The following is a 25,624-nucleotide window of genomic DNA, read 5'->3' as shown; positions in this document are numbered from 1 at the left end:
CCCCCCCATCAAAAATAAACATTTGTATTTCCGTCCGCAGAAATGTCAGGGGGATTTATGTGGTCCCTGTTTTGTGTCGGTGGCCTATTTAATGGTACAGTGCACACCCCTCACAATGTGAAATGAAAGCACAGCTCTTTATGTAGTCAGCCATATTCACCGCCAATCAAACTGACAAGGATAGCAAATTCAGATTCCTGCACAGTTCATCTTTGGAAATGCATTTCCAGATATTGATATGAATCATATTTCTGGTCTGTCATACCCTGAATTAAACCAACTAAAGAGCAACAGCCGAGAAAGTGATGGAAGATCTTAAAAAAGATGGGATACTAAGGTAGTCCTTTGGGATTTGTGGTAAACAAGTTTGCAGGCACCTACAGTATAGTACTGTACCACCCCTACTACTTTTGTCAAGAAAAACTGGAGGCCCTTATCAATGTGGACGCAATGCATGAGTAGTTTCTACTCAAGAGTCCATTACAGTCAAAAGTAAAATAGCTTCAGCTCAAGAATATTAACACAGAGACAGACACAAACCTATAGCTGTCCTTGTTACAAAATTGCCTTTAAAAGTACCCAGTGTCTTTACCCTTTCTTTTTCTTAGAATCCAAACCCTTAGTCCCTCTTTCAGGTGGTTGGTAACTGTGGTCTGTGGCTCTTATTTGGAAACTTTTAGATGTTGTGTAACCTCAATCACCTCTGTTTGAACCTCTCTGGGTAAATTCTTCCAATTTAAAAAACCACCATGGTCACGTCAAGGTGGAATTTTTGAAAGCAACAAGTCAACTAATACCAGCTAGTTTACCCACGCACAACGCAGCACTTACTGAGCAAATACCTGCAGGTCATCAATCACCTCTGGCTGATTCCATCTCACTCTGGCTCTGATTTGTCAGGCACAACAAATGAAACCATTTAGTAGAGGATATGTATGCAGAAATCACTTTATAAAGCTAACAGAGACTGATAGCAACACAGGCACAGCAACCAAACTACCCACAGATGACTAGGAATGCAGCAATTATGCATAACTTGAGGTTTTGTCAAGTGTTGCAGAACACTAAGGTTTAGAAATACAATGTGTTAGCTCTGCAACCAGAAGGGCAACAGTGATAAAGGTCGTTTAGTGCAGTTTCTTTCTGATTAAAGTAAAGAATGCAGAATCAAGACTGACACGGCAGAACAAAGGAGTAATTCATGCCAAAGTAGAAGTCCAGGAAGTATGTATGAGTAGTAAAAAGGGCACAAGAAAGGTTGGTATGACAAACAAATAACATAATTTACCCTTACTTGTAATTTAACACACATCAACGGGAGCTAGAGTGCATCAAAGAAAAAAGCACAGAATCTTTGATTAGCTCACTCAAAGGTGATTATTTTCACATTATTATGAAAAAACGCTGCAGGCTATGGAAAGATGGGAACTCTGGCTATGGAAAGATGGGAACACCGATACGTTTGTGAGTGAAAGGGACTTTAAACTATCTTTTTTGAAATGACATAGTACTTTGGGTCACAGTTATGATGCCGAGATTCTGGCTCATTATTTTCCCAAGATCACACAACCACTTAGAAAGGCTCAGAAAGTGGCTGTGGCTCAAAGCATCGAGCAGCCGATCAATACAATCAAATGAGTGAATTTCAACTACTTTGTCCACTCACTTGGACAGCTGTTAAGAGGATGAAATTTAAGGATGATCAATAAATAAATGAACCATTCAACCAACGTTGGAGGCGCCAAAGAAGTTAAGTTTACTGTTGATTTTACAGTGTCAGCTGCTACCCTGTGCTTCTGGCCAAATAACCTTTCAAAAAACATATCAATTCAAGCTAAAACTCTGATAGAAACTGAGTTTTTTCATATTTTATTTTGGAGTCATAAGGCAGACTTATAAGACCGAATTTTCTAACTTCTATAAAACTCTATAAAAATTAGGCATTAGAAGTGCACAAATATACTCAAGATTATCACTTGCAAAACCACCTAGTTTCTGAAATCTGAGAATTTTTCATGGAGTGAATTCTATGTCAAAGAAACCAAACACTTCTGTCGCTCTGATTCTGAGTGGGTAGAAAAGCAGCAGCAATTACAGGTTGAAAGAACCCATTCACCTGTTGTTGCCTTTCCGATCTGCTTTCATTATAATGCAGTTTGAGAGGACAAGTCACAGGCATGACCTTGTTGTGGCGACTCAGTTTTTCCTTGCACTTAAATGCACTGGATTTGGACAGAAGCAGAAGCGAGCGTGCCGTCACTTAATTTAGACAGGCCTTTCATTGGCTCTGCACATGGTTCAGGGCACCTTGCCACTTGCCACAGCCATTACGCCTCTCTATCAACAAGGACAAGACGTGCAGCAGCCTCAACACTTCTATGACCCTCATCTGAGTTCAGTAATAGTCAGTGAAAATGTCAAGGCTGTTATTCAGAGCAAAGGTGTTTAGGGTGTATAAATAGCTGACGTGGCGATTTCATGCACGTTATCTCTTATGTTATGATTCAGTTATAGTGACTGGACCGTACTCTACATTTTTAACACATTCCCCCTCTGGTCTGCCTTTGATAGACAACATGAATTGAGTTATTTCTATTCAACATTATTTCAAAAATTATGGAATTAGTTTTACTCAAGACTCAAATAGACTCGAGAGTATGAGTTTTATATTTGACGTTAAATACATCATGAATGCCTCAAGCCTTCAAGGCGTTTAAAGCACTACTTGAAGCCATTCCAAACACACAGAATTCACAAAAGGCTTTGTTCAAAGTCAAACCAAATTTATTGCTGCTTTTTGACAGAAGTTGCCCGGTTGCCAGTCAAAAGAATTTCATGGGGGGGGGGGGGGGGGGGGTTGTAGTATCTCTGAGGGGCCATTACTCTGAGGCAAAGCCTACCAAGTCCACAACACAATATCTCACCCAGGAAGTGTTAGGGAGTAATTCGGTGAAATGTGTGAAGTGAAAAGCGAGGAAAGAGCGGTAACTGTGAGCCAGAGATGGGGAGTTTGTTCAAGGGAGAGAAGGATGGACAGAAGAAAATACGGATGGTGTTAAAAGTCGCAATCACGTCTGTGTTTCTGGTTATTGTTGGTTTTTCCCAGGAGCAGTTAATAGCAGCCGATGGAGAGCAGAGACAACCTCTATCTTACAAATGACCTCTCGCTTTGATTCTGTCCTCTGCTGGACGGTTTTTGAGGATGGATTGGCTTTTGTGGCAAACATGTCAACCGTGTGATTTTCTTGTCATGGTGCGTCGCGGAAATTGAGCGAGACGAAGTGCAACTGTTCGTGGTTTTTTTTTTTTACTGTTCCCTCTGAAAGTGTTATACCACATCTTTCCAAAGGATGGAGAAGAGAATAATGGACACTGTATTCGTAGGGTGAAAGCTTTGCTGTGACATAAAAGAAACCATGGTGGAAATGGAATAAAAGAGATGCTGACTGCTGGATGGATAAATTATACAAACTGGCTGTAATAGGAGAGCACTGCTGTACTGTATCCCCTCATTTCCTCTCGTGCTGTCCCTTCACACACATCAAACATAGACTGTCTCTCTCTCTCTCACACATACACACACACACACACACACACACACACACACACTGTTACTATTATTACACTCTCTATTACTTATTAAATGTATATCACTGCTGTGGCTTTAATTAAAAATTAAGCTGTAGTAGCACTGTCAAGCCTTAACCTGTACAAAGCAGGGAAAATGTAATTACATGAGCATGAATAAAACAGTAAATTCCTCAATGGGATTTCAGCTGCAGTGGAAATAAGGGCATTATCCTATATGATCCACCCTCTACTGTCACCTCAGCGCACTCTAGTAGTGTTGCTGTAAGAAAAGTGCCCAAAAAAAATGGTACAAGAATGTCACTGTAGAGGGGAATTCAACTGTGCCATCACTGTATATTTCCAAAGTACAATGCCGCACACACACACACACACACTCAAATGAAGGACAAATAAATGTGGAAAGCTGCTCTAATTGTGAAGCTCATAGAGTTGGAGCTCCCTCTAGGGGTGACATCGGACACATGTGCTGCACTGGGCTCCATCCCAGCGAGCTCACAGTCTGTCAGCTCTTCTGAAAACCAAATTCTAATCAGCAGCTTTCTCTTTACAACCACACGAATATGACCTTTTAAATGCGGAATAGATGTCACCGGGATGGACTTACAAATCGGCAAGCTCTTCACAGTAAATTCATTTAAACCAAAATTACAGTCCAATTGTGTTAAATTGTCACCAAAGGTCAAGTATGAGGCTGTTGTTTGCAAGACAATAAGGTTTAATAGTGATAATAAATGTAGTCACATGTTACTCCTATGACAATGTAAACTGTGAGCGGTATAAAAATGCAGAATTATCCTTTTTAATTAAATGCAGTTGTCAGTAATAAGATGTAGCCGGTTGGAATATACTGTACTGTAGCTGCATTTATGTATGGATCTGAGTGGGTGGAGGGATAACAAATTTCTATGCTTTGTAAGAGCACAGGCGGGGAGCTCACGAGTCATTTTGAGTGGGTGGGAGGAAGGTGTATAGGTGGGTATTTTACAGAAGTAGCAGGACAGATACTGTAGAGTCTCATGCAGGTAGATAGGGTAGTTACTGTATAGGGCTTGTCATGTCCTGCCAATGTATTTCCTCATGTCAGGATGTGTGCACACAGTCTGTTTGCAGGTTTTCATGTGTGTGCGAAGACTCGTGTTTGTGTGTGCATTGCCTATTCGCAGTCCTCTCCTGGTGAGGTTCCCCTGGTGGCTTTGAGTCGCTTCAGCCTGGCCATCACTCTTTTTCCCATCTGGTTGAATTCAGACCTGTAGGTCGCCTCCATCTGAATCTCCCCCTTGTGCCTGAGACAGAGAAGTTTAACGTTATCGATGGAAGAGGGGAAAAGATTCAGCACGAGGGAATGGAAAGATTGGTAGACTGGTAGACTAGAGCCCCCATTTAATACTGAGTGTACCAAGTTCCAGATTAAAGTAATCTACATCACAGCTTGTAATAATTTGTTAAAATATGATAGCAGTATATCTCTACGAAAAGTTTTTAAATTCTTACACAGTATTACAGTAGAGAAAAGAGAAAGGGTTGCTCCAATAACACAGAGTTGCTGTTACGATGTGTGTAATTGATGTCATTTGCTATAATTTACACCTTGATAATGTCACAACATTTATTGGAACGATAACAGTATCTGGTGTACTATGAATGGATAGGACAAGGATGCATTTTGAGTCTTCTCTGGAACTAAACAGGGCTGACACTTAATCCATAAAAACGCAATCTTCATCAATGTCCATATGTATAATTAAGAGTTAAAATCTTTCACAATTATATCAATTTGATGTGTTTTTTGACAGCAATTAAAAAGTAGCTTCATATAGTTTGTTGCTGCTCCCTGGAGGTTTCCATTTGTTCATTTCATATTTTGTTTATTCAGAGGATTTTCCCTCTTATAACTAAACACCAATATCTGTAATGTGCGTGTATATCCACAAACATGAATCCTTTTCATTGCACGGCAAGTGTTTCATTCATGTAAGTAAGAATTCACTGTACTGTATATACTGTGATGTTGTTATTATGGTCCAATCTGTGTCTTAGTAACATTGACGTCATGCAAGTAAACTTACCTGGCTGTCATTCCCATGGTGATGTTGCTGTTGGAGACCAGAGGTTCCCCTGACAGGAACTCTGCTCTGATCATCTCTGGTGTCAGGTGAACTCCTGAGCCTTCAGACCTGCCCACAGAGAAACATACATGATCTGAGCACCAGAGCAAGGATGTCACTTAACTCTGTCTTGGTGATAGAAAAGGCTTCTAACATGGCAGTCAATACCGTCAATAGTGTGGTATGTACTTACGGTTTGTCCATTAGCGATGTCAAATCAAGGGCAGTGAGAGGAGGGGGTGCTGTGAGGGGAAGTATAGCTGTGTTGTAGTCAACAGACCTGCAGGACACACACACACACACACACATTACATTTTTTCCCCCTGCAGAGACTAAACGACACAGAATCGAGATAATGGTCAGAGAGCTGCTCCGTTTTAGATGAAAGGACTGCTTATGGTTGTTTGAAATCTGAGTTTCAACAGAAATGATAAAATACTCCTGAGTGAAAGCTTGGACCACTTAGAGGCAAGGGAGGTATAAAACACTGACAGGAACATCTGGAACATCTGTTTGTCTATGGTAACATTACTCAGTAAAAATAAAGTTGTTTGTTATCGTTTGTTATTACAGCATTTTGGTGCTTCAAGTCAGAGTTTAACTTTTTACTTCTCCAATTTATGGCTAGATGTGGCTAGACATATCCAGTAGTTCAAGAGCAACACCTTTACTCTTTTATTGTTTTGAAAATCAAATCTGTATTGTCATTATACAGAATGATATACAAAAAGTGAGGAAGGCACTCCCAAAATGTTGCTTCAAATTTGTTTTTGGTCTCTACCAGCACCCAGGAGACACATCTGTATCTTTAGTTGCTAAATGCTTCATTTTGTTCACAGGATGTTGCCCAATAGGTAGTGAAAGGAAGTTGATTTTTGGAGCATTTCTCTTAAATCAGCTGCTAGCTGTGAACAAAGAGCAGTTAGAGTCAAGTTATATGCTGGGCCACACAGCTAAACAATGAGCTAGAACACACACAGTCCTCTGTAAAACCGAGGGAAGCAGCAAATTCAAGTGATAGTTCTCCAATTCAAACTTTTGCAATAAAAAAAATGTTTTCATGTTCACAGTCATCTGAATCAACAGGTTTGATTTGCATTTATGTGTACAATAGATACACTCTGCACCCACAGTCCACAGAGTTGCTGCTGTAAAGTTTTTTACTGTAGTATGAGATCCAACAGAGCCCTTTTAATCATTCACACGTGTTGTATAAGGAAACCACATCTCTCTTTCTTCTGCTGCCACGTTGCTGTCAATTTTGTTCTTTATCTGCTATTACGATCAACCTGACATAAATCATACTGTTTGTGTGTGTGAGATAACACTGTGAACGTAACTGTGTTGTGGTTAGGTGCTGGGAAATTAATGAGAGTGAGCAGGGAGGCCGGGGGAAAGTCATCTCTTGCATGAAAAAACAAGAATATATCTTCAGTTATCCTGCAGATCAGTGGTGACAGGCATAAAGAGAATATTTTTGCCTTGCCAGGCATCTGATTATGTAAGATGAGAGGAGGTAAAGAGAGATGGGAGGTAGACAGTCAAGGTGAGGAGAGAGAGTTGTAGCAAAATAGTTCTCAAACCCACACATTCACATCATGTATATCATGTGAACAGAGGTTGCTCAAATTACTTGGGGATCTTGTCAAATAAAGACTTTAAATGGTTTCAGATCTCTCTGGGCTCATTGCATCATTAGCGCTGCAACTTTCACTTAGCTACTTAAACAGCCTTGAAACAAGAAATCCCATCATGCAAGATGAATTACAGTTTTCTGTGCATGAGGTTATTCTGTAGAAGAGTCAAGACACAGAGTGTGTTGAACACCTGAGCTGTAGTCAGTGTGGCAGGGTGTGTCGAGAAACATACAGCGCACCACAAATGGAGCGGGACAGCCCCAAGCTGTGCTCACTAATACGCTACATCAAAATATCATAATTTATTCACTGTCCATTTAGGCTGAGGACTTAATGAATTAATCATTATTTCACAGTGTAAGTGGGGACAATGTGTGCGGGGCTCTTTGCCTCTTTATGACCACATGAGACTTTCCATTGAAGGAAGAGGCCGAGAGTGTACCCTGCTGCTGGATGAGGCAAAAATATAATTGAATTCAGCTCGATAGGGGGCTTCTATGATTTCTTACTTTTAAAATATATCCAATGTTTTAGAAGCAGAGATGTAAATTTAAAGAAAAAAAAAACTGCTAGAAAATGTGGTCACCACTTCAGTCCAAAACTACTGATATGAGCTCTTTGCACGACTATCAACTGGTCCTAAAACAGGAGGGAGAAAACTAATCTCAGCACTCAGGGATGATTTTTAGGAATGTAATATTTTCGAGGCTACTTTGCAAGAGCAGAACTGATGAAGAACCCATTGTACAGTATTGTTTAAATATAAAAAGGAGCAGCTTATTTTCTAAATGGAAAAATGGAAATGGAATCAGAACCAACACTTGAAATCCAAAACGATTCCTGCTCTACGCTCAGCACTGAATGTACTCCACCTCTATGAATGTAAAATGAGTTCTGCTAGATATGTTACAAGTAGACCCTTTCAGACAATCTATACAGCCTGGAAGTTGTGCGGACTTGACTTTTATATTATGTCTATTTTTGAAGACTGAAAGAAGTCATGTTTCTGTGAAACTGTATCTGAGAAACCCATGCTGTGTCCTCCTGGCAGTTTATCAGGGTGGGAGGGTAGAGAGGATGAATATTCACTGGTCTTACTCGAGGAGGGAGGACAGAGATGTATTTTATAAAAATTAATTAGGTCATTAGTTCAAATTCTTTGGCAGACTCTGCAGCAGAAGAGGAACAGCCACTCTCTACTCTGTAAACAAGTAATGTCAACATGTACGGTAGGTACATTGTGATCCCACATTGCACCAGTTGGAGCTACTCAGTGACTAACTTCCACATGAGGGTGCTTTGACATGGGAACCTCAGGGTGAATAAACCCTCTTGTTTGATCTCCGGGTGGCTGCTCCCAGTATGAAGTCATTCTCACTGCCTTGTTCGGTTAGGGAGAACAGGAACTTACACAACTTTCTCTACACAGTGATGAAGTGTCAGTGAAAGTACAACTCCAACAACTAATGTCAAAGTAAAGTGACCACTAAAAGTGGTCATTAAATAGAAATGCAGGTAGATGAAAGGCTATTCACTACACAGCTGACATTATAAACACTTTAAGGAGCACAAACTAATTTCAGATCTGACCTACCTGCGCAGGGTACAATCACTGGTGAGAGCAGGCTGGTCAGACAGAGAGTTTAAGGTAATCGCCTCAAAGTTCTTCCACATCATAACCCCTTTTATCACTTCCTGTTGTTGAGGGAAAAAAAGTTTTATCTGCATCGGAAGAAGAAGATCTAAAACAGGAGTCACATTGACTTTTACTGAAAGGGGTCACTGCTGAAAAATAACAGTGGTTATCAAACACTTCACTCAAGTAGGAAAATATTTCTTCCTATGTTTAAACAAAAATGATCAAAACTGGATCCAAGTGCCTAAAGGACAAGACTAAAAGCTTTTCCAAAGAAACTCACAAACTATAAAGTCACCAACCTTGCGGTCCAGAAACTTCTTCTGCGTGTGCAGCGCTGGTGCCCTCATGTCACGCACGTTGCTCTCAGGGGCTGCGTACCTGCAGCCGAAAGTAGTGTTTTAGTGCAACTGTTTTGATGCCCAAGAGAGATAAATGGACCATGTGACTGGAGGAGAGCTGTCTTACCTGGGCAGAGGGCAGAGGTGGAACTCCAGGTCAGTCTCTAGGTATTTAGGGGTTGGTTTGTAAGCCTGCAGGCCCGGAGCTGGATTCTAAACCACAATATCACAAGATAACCATAGACACAATTCTATAATCTCCCACTGTGAAACACGACAACATATGTCACGAATGAGGAGCCTTACAAAGATTCTGAGCGGGTTTGCAGGAAAAGGTCCGAGCAGAGCTTCAGGGGGCGTGAAGCTGAGACCATCGGGGTCAGTGGCTTTTTCATTTTCATATTGCTGTTGCTTCTCTGCGTTGGCCTCCACTGTCGGGGGAGATTGGGCTCCAACCTCGTCCTGCAAAGGAACAATTAAGTGAAATTTTGATGGGCGATCAAGGCAGAAATTGAAAGGAAATGAGAATGATTAATGTGGAGGTTAACTATGTACAGTATGTTTGAGTGGAAGTGCATACCAGAGGTCCAGTGCGGAGTGGTCTGGCCAGAGTGGTGGGGATGTAAGAGCTAAACGCCTCCCAGGCTGACACAGGCTTGTAGCCCATAAGCTTATAGTGCTGAGGAACCTAGTGACCCAGCAGATACTATGGTTAGAATAGCTACAAAACATCAAAACAGACAAGTCAATGAAATGAGCTAAAGAAAAGAAAGCTTATTAAAAGCTCTTGTTCCACATCAAAAGGCTGCTAGGATTAATAAATAATTATATATTACAATATTGTAATTACTTTTGTGTGGTCTAATGTTCCCCAAATTAGGGGTCGAACATCACCAGAGGGTCACAAAATAACTACAGCATAGGGAATCATAAGATGAAGGAGAGGAAGAAAAAACAATCTGAATCTGAAATGTGACATGGGGCCACAGCTACAAAGTACAACTTATTTTTAGTGAGACTTCTCAAGCAAAATAGATTGGAAACCATTAGTTTATTCCCTAAAATGCATTGCATTTTATTATATAGCTCATCATATGCATTTACAACAGTGTATAGAGTATAATGTGGCTTATCCTATAGTGCATCCACTCAAGGTACAAGTAATGCACAAGTGTGATGCTCAGATGAGCATTTGCTGCAGAAATACCTACTTCCAGCTTGAAGAGAGGAACACGCATCGTCACAGTCACATCAATAGGATCCACAGGCACTGCCACCAAATTACTGTGAGCCTAGAAATATCAAGGAGACAAATGGCATTATTTGTTCAGTTGAACACCAAGACTGTTACTCTGCAGGGCATAGAAGGAATTGAAAGATTTTAATCAAAGTGCAGGAAAACTGAGCCTCTCTGTGATTCCACGGTTAGATCAAAGACGCCTTTCAGGGGGAATAATGAATGAAAATGGTTTCATCTGCAGGACAATGGCCAGCACTCAGTTTACAGTGGTTGCTTGTCTCCCACTTAGATAATTTAGGATTTAACAGAGAGATCAAACTCTTCTGCTGACAGGCTGCTGATTTCTTTCTTTGACAATAATGGGCAGCTAGACTTCAAACATGACTAACAAAATGTAATCTGCAGTAACTTTTACAATTTGCAACTCACCAGTGGGTCTTCTTCATCAGGGAAAATGGGAAAAGAAAATGGAAAGACTTTGTCCGGGGAGATCTTCATGTCACACGTGTTCTTCTTTTCGCCTAAAGTGAAAATAAAAAATGTAAGATCAATATAAAAGATTTACTTTTCTATAGATTATTATTTGTTAAGGTCAGTAAGAAATGTTCAGGATTCAGGAGTATAACTAAATGCACAGAATACCATAAATAGCCCTGTTCCTGCAGCATGCATATATGTTCAAAGAGCCTAATAATTAACCTGAGGGGATTTCGTTTCAATTTTACCTCAAGAAATAAATTCTATTAAGCATGCTTTACTGACACAGCATAATGAGATTATTTCTGAATGAGGAGATCATAGGATAATCAAAACCTCTCTGTGCCAGGGGCAAGTTCCTCATCTTCTTCAAACACGCCAATCTCTGCTTCATGCGGCATCGGATCACAACCTGTGAGAGGGGAACAGCGTTCTCCTGCTTTATACAAGTTCAACCTTTCTTTATTCTATAATGGCTCACAAAGACCCACAGGCCATTCTCTACTACCTGCCTGAGTTCAGGTCAAGTGACAAAAGAAACCAAGCAAGTGGACAGTAATAAGTGCAGCCTAGCAACGGGTAATTACATTATAATAAAGGAAAATCAATTGTGGGTTCTCTGGCAAAATGGGGTTCAACATTTAGACTGGAGGGCCTTGGGAATGGTCGACCAACCCTCTACTTTGTGAAAGATCTGCTCCACTCTTTGACTCAAGATATAATACATCATAATATTGCCAGGTATGACAAGTACCGACAAAAGTATGATCTGAACTAAAAAAAATATTCAAGGACATTATCGTCCCTACTGATTCTGTGACTGCTACAACCATGAAAAGGTTTTAAAAACTTTTAAAATTCCAGGTTTTCTATCCATAAATAATTGACATAACAATGGAAGGATACATATTCATCTTTTTACTGGTGTTTTATATTTATAAAAAGAGTGTCAGCTTGAGTCAGCTGTCTTGAATGCACCGACACATGAATAACAACCTATTAGGTCAACGCAATGTTCAGAAATAGCACTAATACTTTGAGTTTCCACTGGGGAAAAGGGAAGCAGGCTCTTCATGTGGCTTTAAGAGGCCATGTGAGATTACTCTGCTTTTACTGGAATGCACTGCACCCAGGAAGCTCGACTGTACGGTGAAGAATGTTATACATTCAGTGTGAGGAGTTTACACACGGCTGGACTAAAGGGACACGGCTGCAGGGGCTGTAGCCGTCTCCTGAGGGAGAGAGGAAAGTGTGTATGTGCTGTGCATCTCAGGAAATGCTCATGCATGTGTGCATTACCTCAGTGACTATACAGTACATGAATGTGTATACCTCGCGTGCTGCCTGTTGGAACCGTCTGAAGGCTCTCTGTCTCAACTCCCAACGAAAACTGGGGTAAAACTGGAAGGACGGGGTTCCCTCTGAGGCCTGGGGGAGGTCAGAAACACATTTATTGCTGAATTTCATACACTCATTTGACATTGTTACATTGAGTTCATTTGACAAGAACCACTAAGTGGAATTTCACAAGGGCTGTAAAAAAAAAAAGTGAATATTAGATTGAATTCAATTGCAGAAAAGGGCTTGGAGCAACAGATTCATTTCATCCAATGTCTCTAAAACCAAGGTTTATTAAAACATTTTTAAAAAGGATACACGTGTAAGAAAATGTATCCTCCTGAATGACTATGACTTAGCGGAGCCTTATTCATAAATTCACCTTGACAACATATTGATATGTTGCATCAACTGAGCACTGTGCTTACTGCAACCAAGCTGCTCTACTTTCAGATATTTATTTGCAGAGATATAATGCTGTCTGAGACTTTACTAAGGGTGAAGAAACACAAACAACCAGTCAATGCTTGTGCGAAGCAAAGTGAGTTAAATGTGAAGGTTCAAGTGTCATGGTGAAGTAGAGATTTACCTGTCTAGCTTCACAAAGCACTCGTCTGGAGGAAAGTTTAGTTGGCCCAGCAGCAAAGTCTTCCTCTTCGCTTCCATCTCCCTGTTTTACCTACAACACAGTCAGTTAGCAGGGTCATTTTAATGTTTCTTATGATATCAAGAGACATATTTGGGACAGATTTAAGACGGGGGACTAAAAAAAAGTAAGAATCTGCAGCCGTACTTGTGGCAGTACTGTATGAGGGAGTGCACAGCTGTTAAAGCTAAATGCTAACATCAGCAATAAGCATTCAGCAACAGTGCTAACAGATTGTAGGTGAATTTAACAGGCTGAAATCCTTTGGCTGAAGAGACAATGTTGTCTTTATCATGGGAAGTAATAATCTTGATGTCTTAATTCTGTGAATAAAGCAACAACAACCAGCCATGTGGAGCACAGTCCAATCTACTGTACCTATATTTGATAAAGAGACTGTGTGTGTGTGCAGACCTATTCACTCTCATGTAAACAGAGGAAGAAGGTTTATCAGCTGGCTTATTTAAGTTCTGGCCTGTAGTCAAGATTTCAAGATGACCCATACAACAAGATAGTAGCTCTTCCTATCATAAAAACAGCGGAGTTGCCATAAAACACCAATGTAATGACGGAGATCACATCAGTGTGTGTGTGTGTGTGTCTGTTATAAACAGTGCAGGTGTGGAGGAGACGGGGGAGGAAGTCCTGTTAAGTGTCTGAGAGTTTTGTCAGCTATTCAAATAACTTTCTCTGGGGACACAAACACACACGGACTCGTATTTCAAACCTGATGTGACTTTGGCTGAGTGTGCACGTACCCCTTGGTGACTTGCAACTTAATCAATCCCAGATGCAGAGTGATTCATTTTAAATGGGGAAAATGGCAGTAAGGATCCAACAATGAAACAGCAGAATCAGCGGCGACAGTAAAAATTGTAGCCAACTTCTAACTAACTGACTGTTCAGATCCCTGGAGCCCCGCAATTATCCTTCTAAACTGAAATGAGACAAAGAATAATAATAGGACTGGAGGGAAAATGGTGGCATTTTTCTCAAGAGGCTCCACAGTGTCAGGGCTCTACGTATTTCTTACCATGTATTCATGCAGTGCAATCTCTCTCTCCTCCAGTTTCTGCCTCCTGGTTTGTTCTGACATTGGATCTTTCCCCAGGTCAACCTGCCTGAATGAGGGATATATATACGGATGTGTCTTCAAAAAACATTTAATAAATATATACAGCATATCGTTCTGATGCTAAATGTCTGTTGGCATTTGTATCAAATAGAACTAATTTAACATTTAAAACAAGAAGCTTTCTGATAACTGTTTTAATTTGTGTTGTGATTTCCTTTCATAACCTCTTCAATTCTGTGTAAACCAAACAATGAGACTAAATGAGGCATGTTTCTTTTTCAGTGCATCCTCTCATCCAACACTTTGTTTTCACAGATTAATTACATCAAGCTTGTTTGGAAGTTGAACTTGTCTCGGCTCTAAAAATCTACACGTGCTTTGAATTTTTAAATTGCATTTTATCCTACCAGCGAACATGGTTGGCTTGCTCCTCTTTTACATTTTGTTGAACCTTTTTTATGAAAAGCGCCTCCTTCATCTGCTTGTTTTGCAGACCAGCCACACTGGGACAGGACATTGCTGAGGAGAAGGGGAGATAAGAGGTGAGAGGCAGGAAGCTTAATACAATGAAGCTCATTTATAACACACAGTTTAATAAGGTGACATGCATGTCACAAAAACTCAACTCAAAACCTTAAAGAGTAAAACAGTAGAGTTGCATCTACCTTCCCTCAGGGCTTTAGAGCTGAGTTTACTGGTGTCTTTGATCAGCATCTTGGCAACGCCTGCAGGGGTAGAGACATCCACCGCTGACTTCAGTCCAGGCTGATCTTTCAACATCATCTAGAGGACAGGTACAGAAATGGAGGAGGAATGAAATAGAAATCAAACCGCTGCAAGAAAAGACGAGTGTTACATGTGCAGTGAAAGTATAGTTTTATTATTACTAGTATTCTAACTGCTGAAAAGAAAATAATCACAAAAAGAAAACCAGGTATGTTATTCTCAAGTCCTTCATAAAAAATGTCTCTACTGTGATTCATGCCAAGACTAAAGCTAAAGCTAACATTTTGACAAAGAGGCTACCTTTGATTTGTCAGCCTCCTTGGTTGATCTGTACTTGGTTTTAGCTCGAGGGGGCAATCGGGTGACATGTGAAGGTCCTCTGTATTCTTCAGGTGCTGCATGACCCGACTTCCTTTCCAGCTGACTATCATGCAGAGAAATAAATAAATAAAAGTAGGAATGATGGAGTAAAACTTGGTTCAACAGAACTGCACACATGACTGAAGACCAAAGTAGATTCAACAGAAGTAAAATCCTGATTTTAAAGCAAATAACATTCATTTTTTCAACTTATTTAGGTTACAAACTTTTTATTTGTAGAAAGATCTGAATGGGGTGGGAAAATGAAAATGAAAAACAATAAATGAAACAGGTTAGTGAGTTATAAGGGAAACAGGTGAAACAGCTAGCTAGATAGCTGAATAGCCTGTATCTACATCATATACGTCAGGCAGGCAACGCTTGCACATATCTCATCTTTTATTTGGTTCCACTGAGAGGAACAACAAACAGAATGTTTTATATGCTAAACATCCATCGAGTGGCATATCAATCTTGATATCACTGCACCAGCCACCGAGCTATTTTCATGAATTATTAACTTTTGGCCGAGATAACACCAAGACAGTGCAGTGGATGGAGCTACTGCTGCGTGATGGATAGCACCCTCTTTCTCATGGGAACAGAATTGAACATTATACTCGCTGAAAGAAAAAAACAACAAATGGGAACTTCTAATCAGCACACAAGGCCGTTTTCTGAGTCCAGTCAGTAGCATGTTTTTTAGTCCAGGCGTTTGCTCATACAACATGAGAGCTGGAATTACTGAACAGCAGAGGAGAAGGGAGAGATTTCACTTCATTATCCCATTCAGATACAGTATGTAAGATTTCTGTTGCTCATGAAAACTAGGTGAAGCATCACAAAGAGGTAAAACATTAGATATACAGTGTGTTAGTATGCTGCTGCACCACCAGGAGCTTCTTCTCAAAGATATTTTGGTCTCATTTGGTGTTTTGATGGCATTGGAGAGCAATGTTTAACCTGATTGACCAAATCCTCACATAAAAACTCAATTGGGTCAAATGCTCAAGACTGCAAAGGCCATAACATACGTTTCACATGATTTTCATTATTATCAAACCATTCAGTGACCCCTCGAGCCCTATGGATGTGAAAGAGACAACACCTATAGAGATAAAAAGATTTCATCATTGGATCAAGGCTAACAGGGCCCCCAGGCCCCCTCGCTATAGGACTCAAGCACCCAAGGCCTGTACTGTTCTCCTGGTGCACTCACCAACTCACTGATGAGAGCCTGTGAAGAATGACTCATCTGAGCTCTGCACTTCTCCCCACACCTCTGTAGAGCAGCACCCCTGGTTTTGCACCACTACACTCACACGTGCATTCATCGTTGTAATGAGGGGTTTACGCAACGAAGACCTACAATAATATCCCTCCATATGTAATTGTCATTGGACCATTCTTGCTTCCTATAGATCTAAATGCAGATGTCACTCAAGCCACTGTTCCTATTGAAACACAGCAGTGGAGCTGTGTCTTTGTGACTGAAGCCATAAAGGCGCCAACAATCAAACCTCTTTCAGACTCTCATAGAGCTTCTCCTCTTTCCATCTTGACAGAAAATTAGACTGAACTGAGCCTACTCAGCTTTTTTTTCACCTGTCACAGAGCATGATTGGATGTTAATTGCTTAATTATACCGTGCAGTGCACCTGTGTGGAAGCAGCTGCATTCATTATGTTTCTCTACTCATTTATTCAGGTGCTTCCTTTAATATGTCATCCACCTGAACACAGTTAGTCTGGAGTCAAATTTGAGAAAGTGAGTTCAGACTTTTGGAGTCAATATATATACTCACGTATTTATATGGAATCCATCACAGTGTGTCTACAGTATAAAACCTGTCATGAAGTGAGTTAAAAGCTTCACTTAGGGTGTGAGATAGCACAGTAAGATAAGCATGATAAGGACAAGATAGAAAGATAAATAAAACACCTCCCCTTAAACAAACAGCTGTGTGAGATACCTGTACCTGACACCTGTGTATCTGCATGGAGAATCTATCTTTGAATTCACATGTTTTTGACCACTGGTAGATTTTTTCAACTGAATAATCGGTTGCTCTAATTACCTTTGAGCTTGGTGGGGGTCAGAGCTCCCGGTGATGGTACACAGGTAGGGTTTGGTGTTGAACTGTGAGACCACCAGCTGGATGGTGACGTGAGACGTCTCATACTGGAGAGGAGTGAACGTCACTGTGAGCTTCACTTCACCATTGGCTGGTATCACTCCTGGAAGTGCAAAGAGAAAACAATAGAAATGAATGGGTGTGTGTATTTGCCTTGTGCAGTTTAGCGGTTCCCTATGAGTGCTATGTTTGCACAACATGGGGGCATGGGAGCTACGATTGGCTGCGTGCACCGTACACACGTCACCCCAACCTAAGTGAGCTGTTACACCTGAAACTAGTTAGCATGCACCCAGAACTTCAAATAGTTAGATGAAGTACTGGATGGCTGAAATAGTTTACTGAGAATAAAAGATAAATCAATGAACGGAACAGCTACAAGTTAGAAAAGTTTGAGATTTTTAGCTAATTATTAAACCCCTAAAATACTCTGCCAGTCCACGTGGTTGTAGCAGAAAAGTAAACTTGACTAAACCAACCTAAAAATTAACAATAAAAAGCCACTGTTACAGTATGTCAGTAAAAGTGATACATTTGAAACATTAGGTGTGCCTGCAGGGTGTTTTGGGCTCATCTGATAGGGATGATAGGAGTTTGAATTAATGACTGGCTACACGTAAATTACAAATGACCTTAAAAATGACTAATGAGTATGATATTTATCGCTACAGAAAATAACATGCAGAATTACAACTGTGCAGCTGAGCTGTAGCTGCTCTTGTGCTGTCAGCTGCAGATGCTGCAACATGGTATGTATACAGGAAAAGAAAAAGCATATCCAAAAGAAGAAACTCATTTGTATCTCTTCTCCTCATTCAAACTTTGTACCGAGTTAGAGCTGCAGCAGTAATTCAGATCCCAAGTGCCTTTTTCCGCCACATGTTATGATGCTTCCCAGATCATGAATACTGCTTAATGTCAGTGTGTGGAACCTGGAGGCATCCTTCATGTTCTGTAGTGACTTGTTTAATACACAAAACATAGATGTACTGTACAGGGTATTGAGAAAACACAGCTCATCTGCTCTATAAATAGGATGTGTGTTTTACCTGGTAGTCTAAAATAGCATTATCAATGGAAAAACGCATGCATTTCACGTGTCCCTACCTGTGAGTGGATGGACGGTAAATGCCTCATGGGGCTGAATAACGTACACCTGGAACTCAAAGTCAATGGGACAGCTGCATCTCAGAGGAATAACATGGTTTACACTAGAGACAGGTCAGGGGAGGAAAAAAAAGATGAGATTTTTTTTTAATGATTTGACACCATCGGGTGAATGGAAGCATGGTTGGTTGTATAGAAAAATACAAAGAGACAGGAAAGCCCTCGGGCAGATAGGAGGTCAAAACAAAGCCTGCCATGGATCTCAACACACAGTGTATAGTATTCATGCACACACACACACACACACCTTTGTCCAAGTGGTACGGCTGGGAGGTCGATGTGAGGGGGGATGTGCAGGTCATCGATGACAGGGTAAGCATGAACTGGAATTAACAGGTTCTCTTCCCCCTTAGGAAGGTTGCAGGCGGGTTGAGTGAACAGAGTGGAGAGAGAAGAGAAGAGATGGAGGGTGAAAGAAACACACGGATAAGAGAGGTCTGACGGTAAACATAGGGAAGTATCATCAAAAGAGATAACTTATCATTCCTATTTGACTGTATACTGTGTCTTTCTAGACACTGAATGTCAATGTGTTCTATGTCCTTTGAGAATCACGTGTGATTACCACAGCGACCACAGAAGCAGTGATGCTGACCTTGCAGTGAACCCGTATGCAGTCATAGAAGTAACGCCACTCATCGGGACAGAATCGGACCTTGAGTGCGTAGGCGAGGCCGGGGATGAGTCGATACTTGAGAGAAAACACACAGAACAAGATGGAATCAGCCCTAATTGCACTAGTACTGGACAAGCAGAATCATAATTTTATATTCAGGCCAACAATTTTTAATAAAAAAAATACCTTTTTGGTGTAAGTTGTTTGGAAGTGCTTGGTTTGGGTAGGAATAATATGAATATTCATTACTTCAGATGAGCTGTTGATTAGTTTCTGTGGGAGAGGAAGAGAGCAGAGATGAGGATATGTCATTTCCATCCAATCATACACACTTGAGAAAACCATTTCCATATTCCTGGTGGTTTCATCCAGCCTACAGTGACTCATCACACATATGGAGGGTGAAATTAGTGCCCATTCAATTAAATCAAATATGTCCACAACAGAAAACAAGTGAGAGGAAGTTATGATAGGGCAGGACAGGGTGAGATATTAATACTTTATTTTTCAAAGTACTACAAACTCTATGTGTTTTTGCTCGGTACATAAAGTTTCCTGCATGACAGAATAAAAACATAATTTACTCACAATATCAGTTTTCAGTGTCATGCATTCTGTCACTTTGATCAACTTGACAGCGTGCATATGACTCCACTGAGAATGCAGTATAGCAATAATACACCTTGAAAAGGACTCTTGACACAATGATACAGCAAACCATGATGAACAAACACAGTTTTGGACACCGACCATGTATCAAGGTAATCATCAGGTTTGTGGATAACAATATAACACCAGGATTCATCAGTGTGTGAAAACTTAGTCTGGTAAGTGGAAGAATTGGCTTACTCTGCATATAACTTCTGTTTGTCCTGTACTTAATGGACTTTCTGTTTTATACTGTGTAGTTTTACACTTATTGCTTTGTCTATGGTTTTCCTCTACTTGCATTTCACACTAAAGGGGAATTAATTGTCACACCTAATAAAGGACCAACAAATAAAGCTTACTAGCACTATAATATTCATTCAAAAAATATCTTAGCTATCAGTAAATTAGCTGTCTAATGTACCCTGTGAAAGGGAAATTAAAATGACTAATTGTAAAAACTTCAAGGATATTAAAACCTCAGCAGTATTCTCCTTACCAGAATTTTTAGGTAATCCTTCCCAAGCTCAAACCCACTGAAGTGAAGCTCTGGGGGCTCAGCTTGGATCAGGCTGTTGCTTTTCAGTTTGGCATAGATTTCTATAAGGAGAGCAAGAAAAAAAACAAATCACTGAAGCTTAATAAGCTTGGGTATAATAGAAAACTGACTGGTTGCAGAACTACTCACATATTCTGACAGGTTATCAATACAGAATAGAGAAAATTTGAAATATGAATCACATTTTGAGGGGTACAACATAACACAAAGGTACATGCAACCCAAAATAAGCAGCATTGTATCCAAGTGTCAGTAGTTGCCATGATGAGGTTTAATATTCAGTGGTGGCAGTGAGTGAGAAAATAGTATTAATATTATGTATCAGTATGTACTTGACTCTAGAAGATGGTTGGGGATGTTGCCTCTGCTCCTGCTCTCTTCCACCAGCTGACTAAGAGGCAGAGGAGTCCCCCTCCTCAGGGGCTCTGAAAGTATCTGCGGGGCAGAGAGGGCCACCTCCATCCCGGCTACAGGGTCAGCTCTGGCGTCTCATGTGGGAATGACAGACGGCTGGAGGACAGCGAAGGAGTGTGTTAGGAAATATTATATTGGTAAAACTATGAATATTTTATAAAATATGGACTGACAGCACATAACCCAGTGATTTAACTTGGATACATTTTAAATTAACCGTCATAATGTTGAAATACAGATGAGGAAAGTCCTGAGAGGGCAAGTGTCCTCCCACCATTGCATTATTTGTGCTGCCCATTGTAATAATAATAAATAATAATAATAAATACAATATTTACACACAGATAAAGAGAGAGAGAGAGAGAGAGAGAGAGGGGGGGGGGGGGGGGGGGGACAAACAAACAAAAACACTTGAAAGCTCCGACGAGAAAGCGAATGACGCAGATAAAATTAGCTACCTAGTTGGCTAAATTGCATTATTTGTGTTGCCTACTGTAATATTAATAAATAATAATAATAAATGCAATACTCTCTCTCTCTCATACACACGCACACACACACACACACACACACACACACACAGTTACATGTACAAACACTTGAAAGCGAATGACGCAGATAAAATTAGCTAAGTTACCTAGTTAGCTAAATTAAATTGCTTAAATTTGTGTCAACCTAAATTGACGCAAAGCAGAGTTTTCAAAAGCTTCTACTTGTTTCTACTTTTGAGAAGTGTAACTTCATAACTTACGTTTGTTTTAGAAATTCGACACCTTTTGTCATTTATGGGGGAAAAACAGCCATATTACGTTTTAACTTCGTACCAGAGGTTAGCGTTTAGGTTTAGCCACGTTCTTCCACTGTTGACATGAGACCCTACTGTCAAACACTGTCGTTGCCATAGTGACAGTGGTGCACTGAAGGGGCGGGACAAACAGAGCTCTGGGCGATACGATTGGTCGGCAGCAGGTTCCATTAAACTACGTCAATAACCCAAATTATGACCAGAAGCTGACCTTTTCACCTTCAAAATAAAAGCCTACACTGTAAACATACAGCGATTTGTATTGATTGATGATTGTTTGAATATTGATATATCCTCTAAACAGATTGTATATCGCAACACTTTATTTACTATGATCATTTACCAAATATTCTTCATATTTTCACACTGATGCACCATATTTTATAAACGTAGTTGCTTTATTCTGAAAGTGACGACAGGACGCCTCAATTTAAATTATAGCTGCCTTGATAAAACGGCTTATCAGATCGACCTGAAGAATATTGTGCATAGTTATCGACACTCTGGGGAGGCCTATGTTTGATTTTCAGACCTCATATATCTGGTACATGGCAGGATGCTCGCTTTTCATTCTAATCAGATATGCGTCTTGATGTTTAAGTGCCTTGCTTGATGGAAAAAAGGAACCTGTTGGACACCATGAGAAAAGTTGGACTTATTGGAGTATTGCTGCTACCACAGGTGAGACAAAAGATGCATCTTGAGTTTAATCTATACATTAATATATATGATATTCAGTGCATGTATACCTGTGTTTTATTATAGATAAAATCATCACCAGGATGCCATCCTCATGTTAATCTTGTGAAAGAAGAGGAAATGTGCATTAAAGATGTGCTACTTTTTAAATCACAAAAAACAACAGGTAAATACCAAATACTGTGTACATTTGATTGGCTGTCTGATTCATTGTTAAAATATACAGAAAGAGATTGATTAGCCTACTGCTTCCTGGAAAAGTCCCATTGAGAAAAATGTGGATCCCTGAAATGAATGAAGTCTTTGCACAATACAGATATTAGATGCAGAGTTTTACTGACACCTAGTGGACATATGACATAATGCAACCAGAAGGCAGCAGGCACAAAACGCTTATAAACAGGATGGCTTTTATTGTGAAGGATCCAGATTATTCCATGTATAGTGGTTTTGGTGTACAGTATATTTGAATTTAAGACCATGGCAGGACAAGAGTCATATTTTATTTTTGGCTTAGTTTATAATGTGCCTACATCTTTACAGCCAACAAATTAATATCAAAATCAAACCTGTAATTTCTGTTCCATCCATTCAGAAAACAATATCAGTGTACATTGTAAGGGAATGTGGGATGGTTTGAACTGCTGGCCACCTGCTTCCCTTGGAGAAACAGTCTCTCAACCATGCCCAACTGAGTTCTTCAGCTCAGACGGTGAGCGACCACACACACAGTCATGGAGAGGCACATTTACAAACACCCATTAACACACACTAGATTGCACTGGTTAATTATTTGCCAGGAAACTCTTTTGTTTTCGTAGGGAACTGAGACAGCTTCTGCCTCTTAGTTGTCACTGTCCAAACATTTAGTCATAAAGTGCATGTGTACATAGAGATGCTGCGTAACACGTTTTGAGTGCTACATTTACATTGTTAAATGATGATGACAGATTTCATCATAATTTATTTGAAGAACCACAGATTTATTTGAGCACCTGAAGAGGGAAAGTGTTTTTTCAGCTGTTCCACTGTCAAATATAATAGAAATATTTAACAATATATGAAATATAATATAGATATTCTAGGTTTTAAAATGTAAAATTGTGATTTTATTGCTAATTTCCAGGAAAAGTGCATCGTAACTGCACTGCCAATGGCTGGACAGACCTACTGGTTCCACATGAAGATGCATGTGGCTACAGTTTTAATGAGACGTTCCACTTTCTTGGAGAGGTGGGTGTCATCTAATATACAACATGTTGATTTTATCCCTGTATATAATTAAATATGACACATAAATTGACTCAGTTATGCAGTAACATCTGAGAAAATGCTGTGTCTTCCTACTTAGAATTAACTGCTACACTTTGCAAATCCTGAATCATGCATACAGTAGTAAATGGCAGGTCACTTTAAGCGTCTTCTCAGGTCCCTGCACACTGGTTGTTTTAGACGGTTGGCGTGGTGTTAGATGTGCTGTCAAATCACTCTGCTCTGAAAGCGATTAGCATTGTTCCCGTTCATTTGCTCAGTCCCCAGACTCCCATTTGTACTTCTCCCACGTGAAGACCATGTACACAGCTGGGTACACACTCTCTCTCATCTCCCTCACCATTGCCATCACCATATTCTCTCTGTTTAGGTAAGAAACTTTACACCTACAGTATTTAATGAATCTAAATGCACAATCATCTTTGAACCTTTCGTCTTAAAGTGTGTGTGTGTGTGTTAATATTTCCTCAGGAAGCTGCACTGCACCAGGAACTACATCCACATCCAGCTGTTCATCTCCTTCATCCTCAGAGCCATCTTCATCTTCATCAGAGACTCTCTGCTGTTTACTAACGAAGAGCTCTACCACTGTGACTACTACCCAGTATGAGCAGTTTTGATCATTCTTGGTGCTGAAGGTTCGTATTTTAATTGCATTCAACCAGACACAAGACACTAACTCACCTTATTCTTCTTTGACGACAGGTGGCGTGTAAGGTTGTCTTGATGTTTTCCAACTACTCCATCCTGGCCAACTACAGCTGGCTGCTGGTGGAGGGTCACTTCCTGTTTACGCTGGTGAGCCGCTCCTTCTTCTCCTTGAAGAAACACCTGGCCTGGTACATCGTCCTGAGCTGGGGTAGGAGGGACACCTGCTGACAAAAAAAAACAAATGCACCACATTTAAAAATAAAATGTTATGGATTTAACCAAGATTTATTTCATCACACAGGTTTACCACTGTGTGTTATTGTCTCCTGGGGTTGTGCCAAGTATTTTTACGAAGATGAAGGGTAAGGACAGTCACACAGATCAGTCTCACTCAGTCATTTGAAGATGATTTTACAGTCATTTCTTATCTCTTTGCCAAAGCTGTTGGGAAACCAGGAACCATGAATGGATTTGGTGGATACTTCGAGTGCCAGTTCTTCTAACTATATTTGTAAGAAGTGTTTTCTTCTTCCTTTGTAAAATACTTATAACTATACATTTTATAAGTGTGTTCATTTGTTTCAATCATTTCAGATGAATCTCATCTTTTTCTTGGGGATCTTGAGGATACTGGTGAGCAAACTGAGAATGCCAGTGGCACAGAGGAATGAGTTCAGCCAGTACAAGTGAGTACTAGTGACCAAACAGTGGTACTGTCACTGTCATATTTTTTCATCTAATATGTAAAGTTGGGGCCAGGTTGTTCCCATGTGTAAAGTTAATTTGACAGTTACACCATGTCATACTGCCTTTTTGACAGTCTACTGTTTTAATATAAATGTTGATGGTTTCCTGTAGAGAATGATGGGAGTTGCGGACAGTGGGTACATGATTATTCTTCCATTATTTCATTATGTCTTTTTCTTCTTCCACCAGGCGGCTGATCAAATCAACATTTTTTCTGGTGGCTCTGTTTGGTCTGCACTACATCCTGTTTGTTTTCTTACCTGTTGAGGTCAGCAGCACAGTGTTTAAGATATGGACCTTTGCAGAGCTCGCTCTGTCATCCACACAGGTAAGAAATCTGTATGTATGAGAGAGTTAAAGCTTCCAATGAGGGAAGAATCATGATAAATACTGTACAAATAGTGACTTTTCTCTTTTCACATCTTTTAGGGTTTTGTGGTCGCTGTGCTTTATTGCTTCATGAATGGAGAGGTAAGAACTGGTTTGCTTTTTTATTATTATTATTTTAAATACCGGTAAAATGAGTGTTTTGATTGAACAACTGCTTCTTCCAGGTGCAGCATGAGATTCACAGGAGGTGGAGGAGGTGGAGGCTCACTCAGCACCTGCCCAGTCGGCGCCGGCAGCATCACAGCTCCATCAGCAACAGTGGGACTCCACAGACACAGGTCTCCCTGCTGCTGTGCTCCCCAGGCGGCACCGCAACCGCGGGGCTGCCTGTCGATACCGTGGAGATGTGA

General features: G+C 40.3%; 2 protein-coding genes across 2 annotated transcripts; one reads left to right on the top strand and one right to left on the bottom strand.

Moving 5' to 3' along the window:
* Nucleotides 1-4,636: 4,636 nt before the first annotated feature.
* Nucleotides 4,637-24,310, bottom strand: cfap221 (cilia and flagella associated protein 221). The gene is made up of 25 exons (XM_083987786.1): nucleotides 24,171-24,310; nucleotides 20,629-20,806; nucleotides 20,237-20,337; nucleotides 19,276-19,362; nucleotides 19,069-19,164; nucleotides 18,721-18,821; nucleotides 18,414-18,517; nucleotides 17,250-17,409; nucleotides 15,113-15,236; nucleotides 14,752-14,869; nucleotides 14,494-14,605; nucleotides 14,045-14,132; nucleotides 12,955-13,044; nucleotides 12,360-12,455; nucleotides 11,364-11,439; nucleotides 10,980-11,071; nucleotides 10,522-10,602; nucleotides 9,891-9,998; nucleotides 9,617-9,772; nucleotides 9,438-9,523; nucleotides 9,272-9,350; nucleotides 8,928-9,028; nucleotides 5,890-5,976; nucleotides 5,658-5,765; nucleotides 4,637-4,874 (listed from the first exon to the last, which is right to left on the bottom strand). Exons 2-25 carry the CDS (start codon nucleotides 20,756-20,758, stop codon nucleotides 4,745-4,747), a joined length of 2,511 nt encoding a protein of 836 aa, XP_083843912.1. The 5' UTR covers nucleotides 20,759-20,806; nucleotides 24,171-24,310; the 3' UTR covers nucleotides 4,637-4,744.
* sctr (secretin receptor) lies at nucleotides 22,155-25,624 on the top strand (the record flags this gene model as incomplete). The annotated part of the gene is made up of 13 exons (XM_083985324.1): nucleotides 22,155-22,196; nucleotides 22,281-22,380; nucleotides 22,810-22,926; nucleotides 23,341-23,447; nucleotides 23,747-23,856; nucleotides 23,958-24,090; nucleotides 24,192-24,345; nucleotides 24,439-24,499; nucleotides 24,579-24,648; nucleotides 24,732-24,823; nucleotides 25,074-25,212; nucleotides 25,314-25,355; nucleotides 25,439-25,624. 13 exons carry the CDS (start codon nucleotides 22,155-22,157, stop codon nucleotides 25,622-25,624), a joined length of 1,353 nt encoding a protein of 450 aa, XP_083841450.1.

This window comes from Trachurus trachurus (assembly GCF_905171665.1).
Source record: "Trachurus trachurus genome assembly, chromosome: 2".
Lineage (NCBI taxonomy): Eukaryota > Metazoa > Chordata > Actinopteri > Carangiformes > Carangidae > Trachurus > Trachurus trachurus.
The sequence above is the reverse complement of the archived record's forward strand: the minus strand, read 5'-3'. Positions and strand labels throughout refer to the sequence as shown.

Bases quoted from the DNA above. Each gene is read 5' to 3' on its own strand.
- cfap221 (XM_083987786.1), bottom strand. From the start codon at position 20,758: ATGGAGGTGGCCCTCTCTGCCCCGCAGATACTTTCAGAGCCCCTGAGG. The intron at 12,456-12,954 runs GTAAATCTCTAC...GACCTCCCCCAG, and splicing joins TGCTTTGTGAAGCTAGACAG to GCCTCAGAGGGAACCCCGTC. The intron at 9,773-9,890 runs GTATGCACTTCC...GTTCCTTTGCAG, and splicing joins CACTCCGCACTGGACCTCTG to GACGAGGTTGGAGCCCAATC.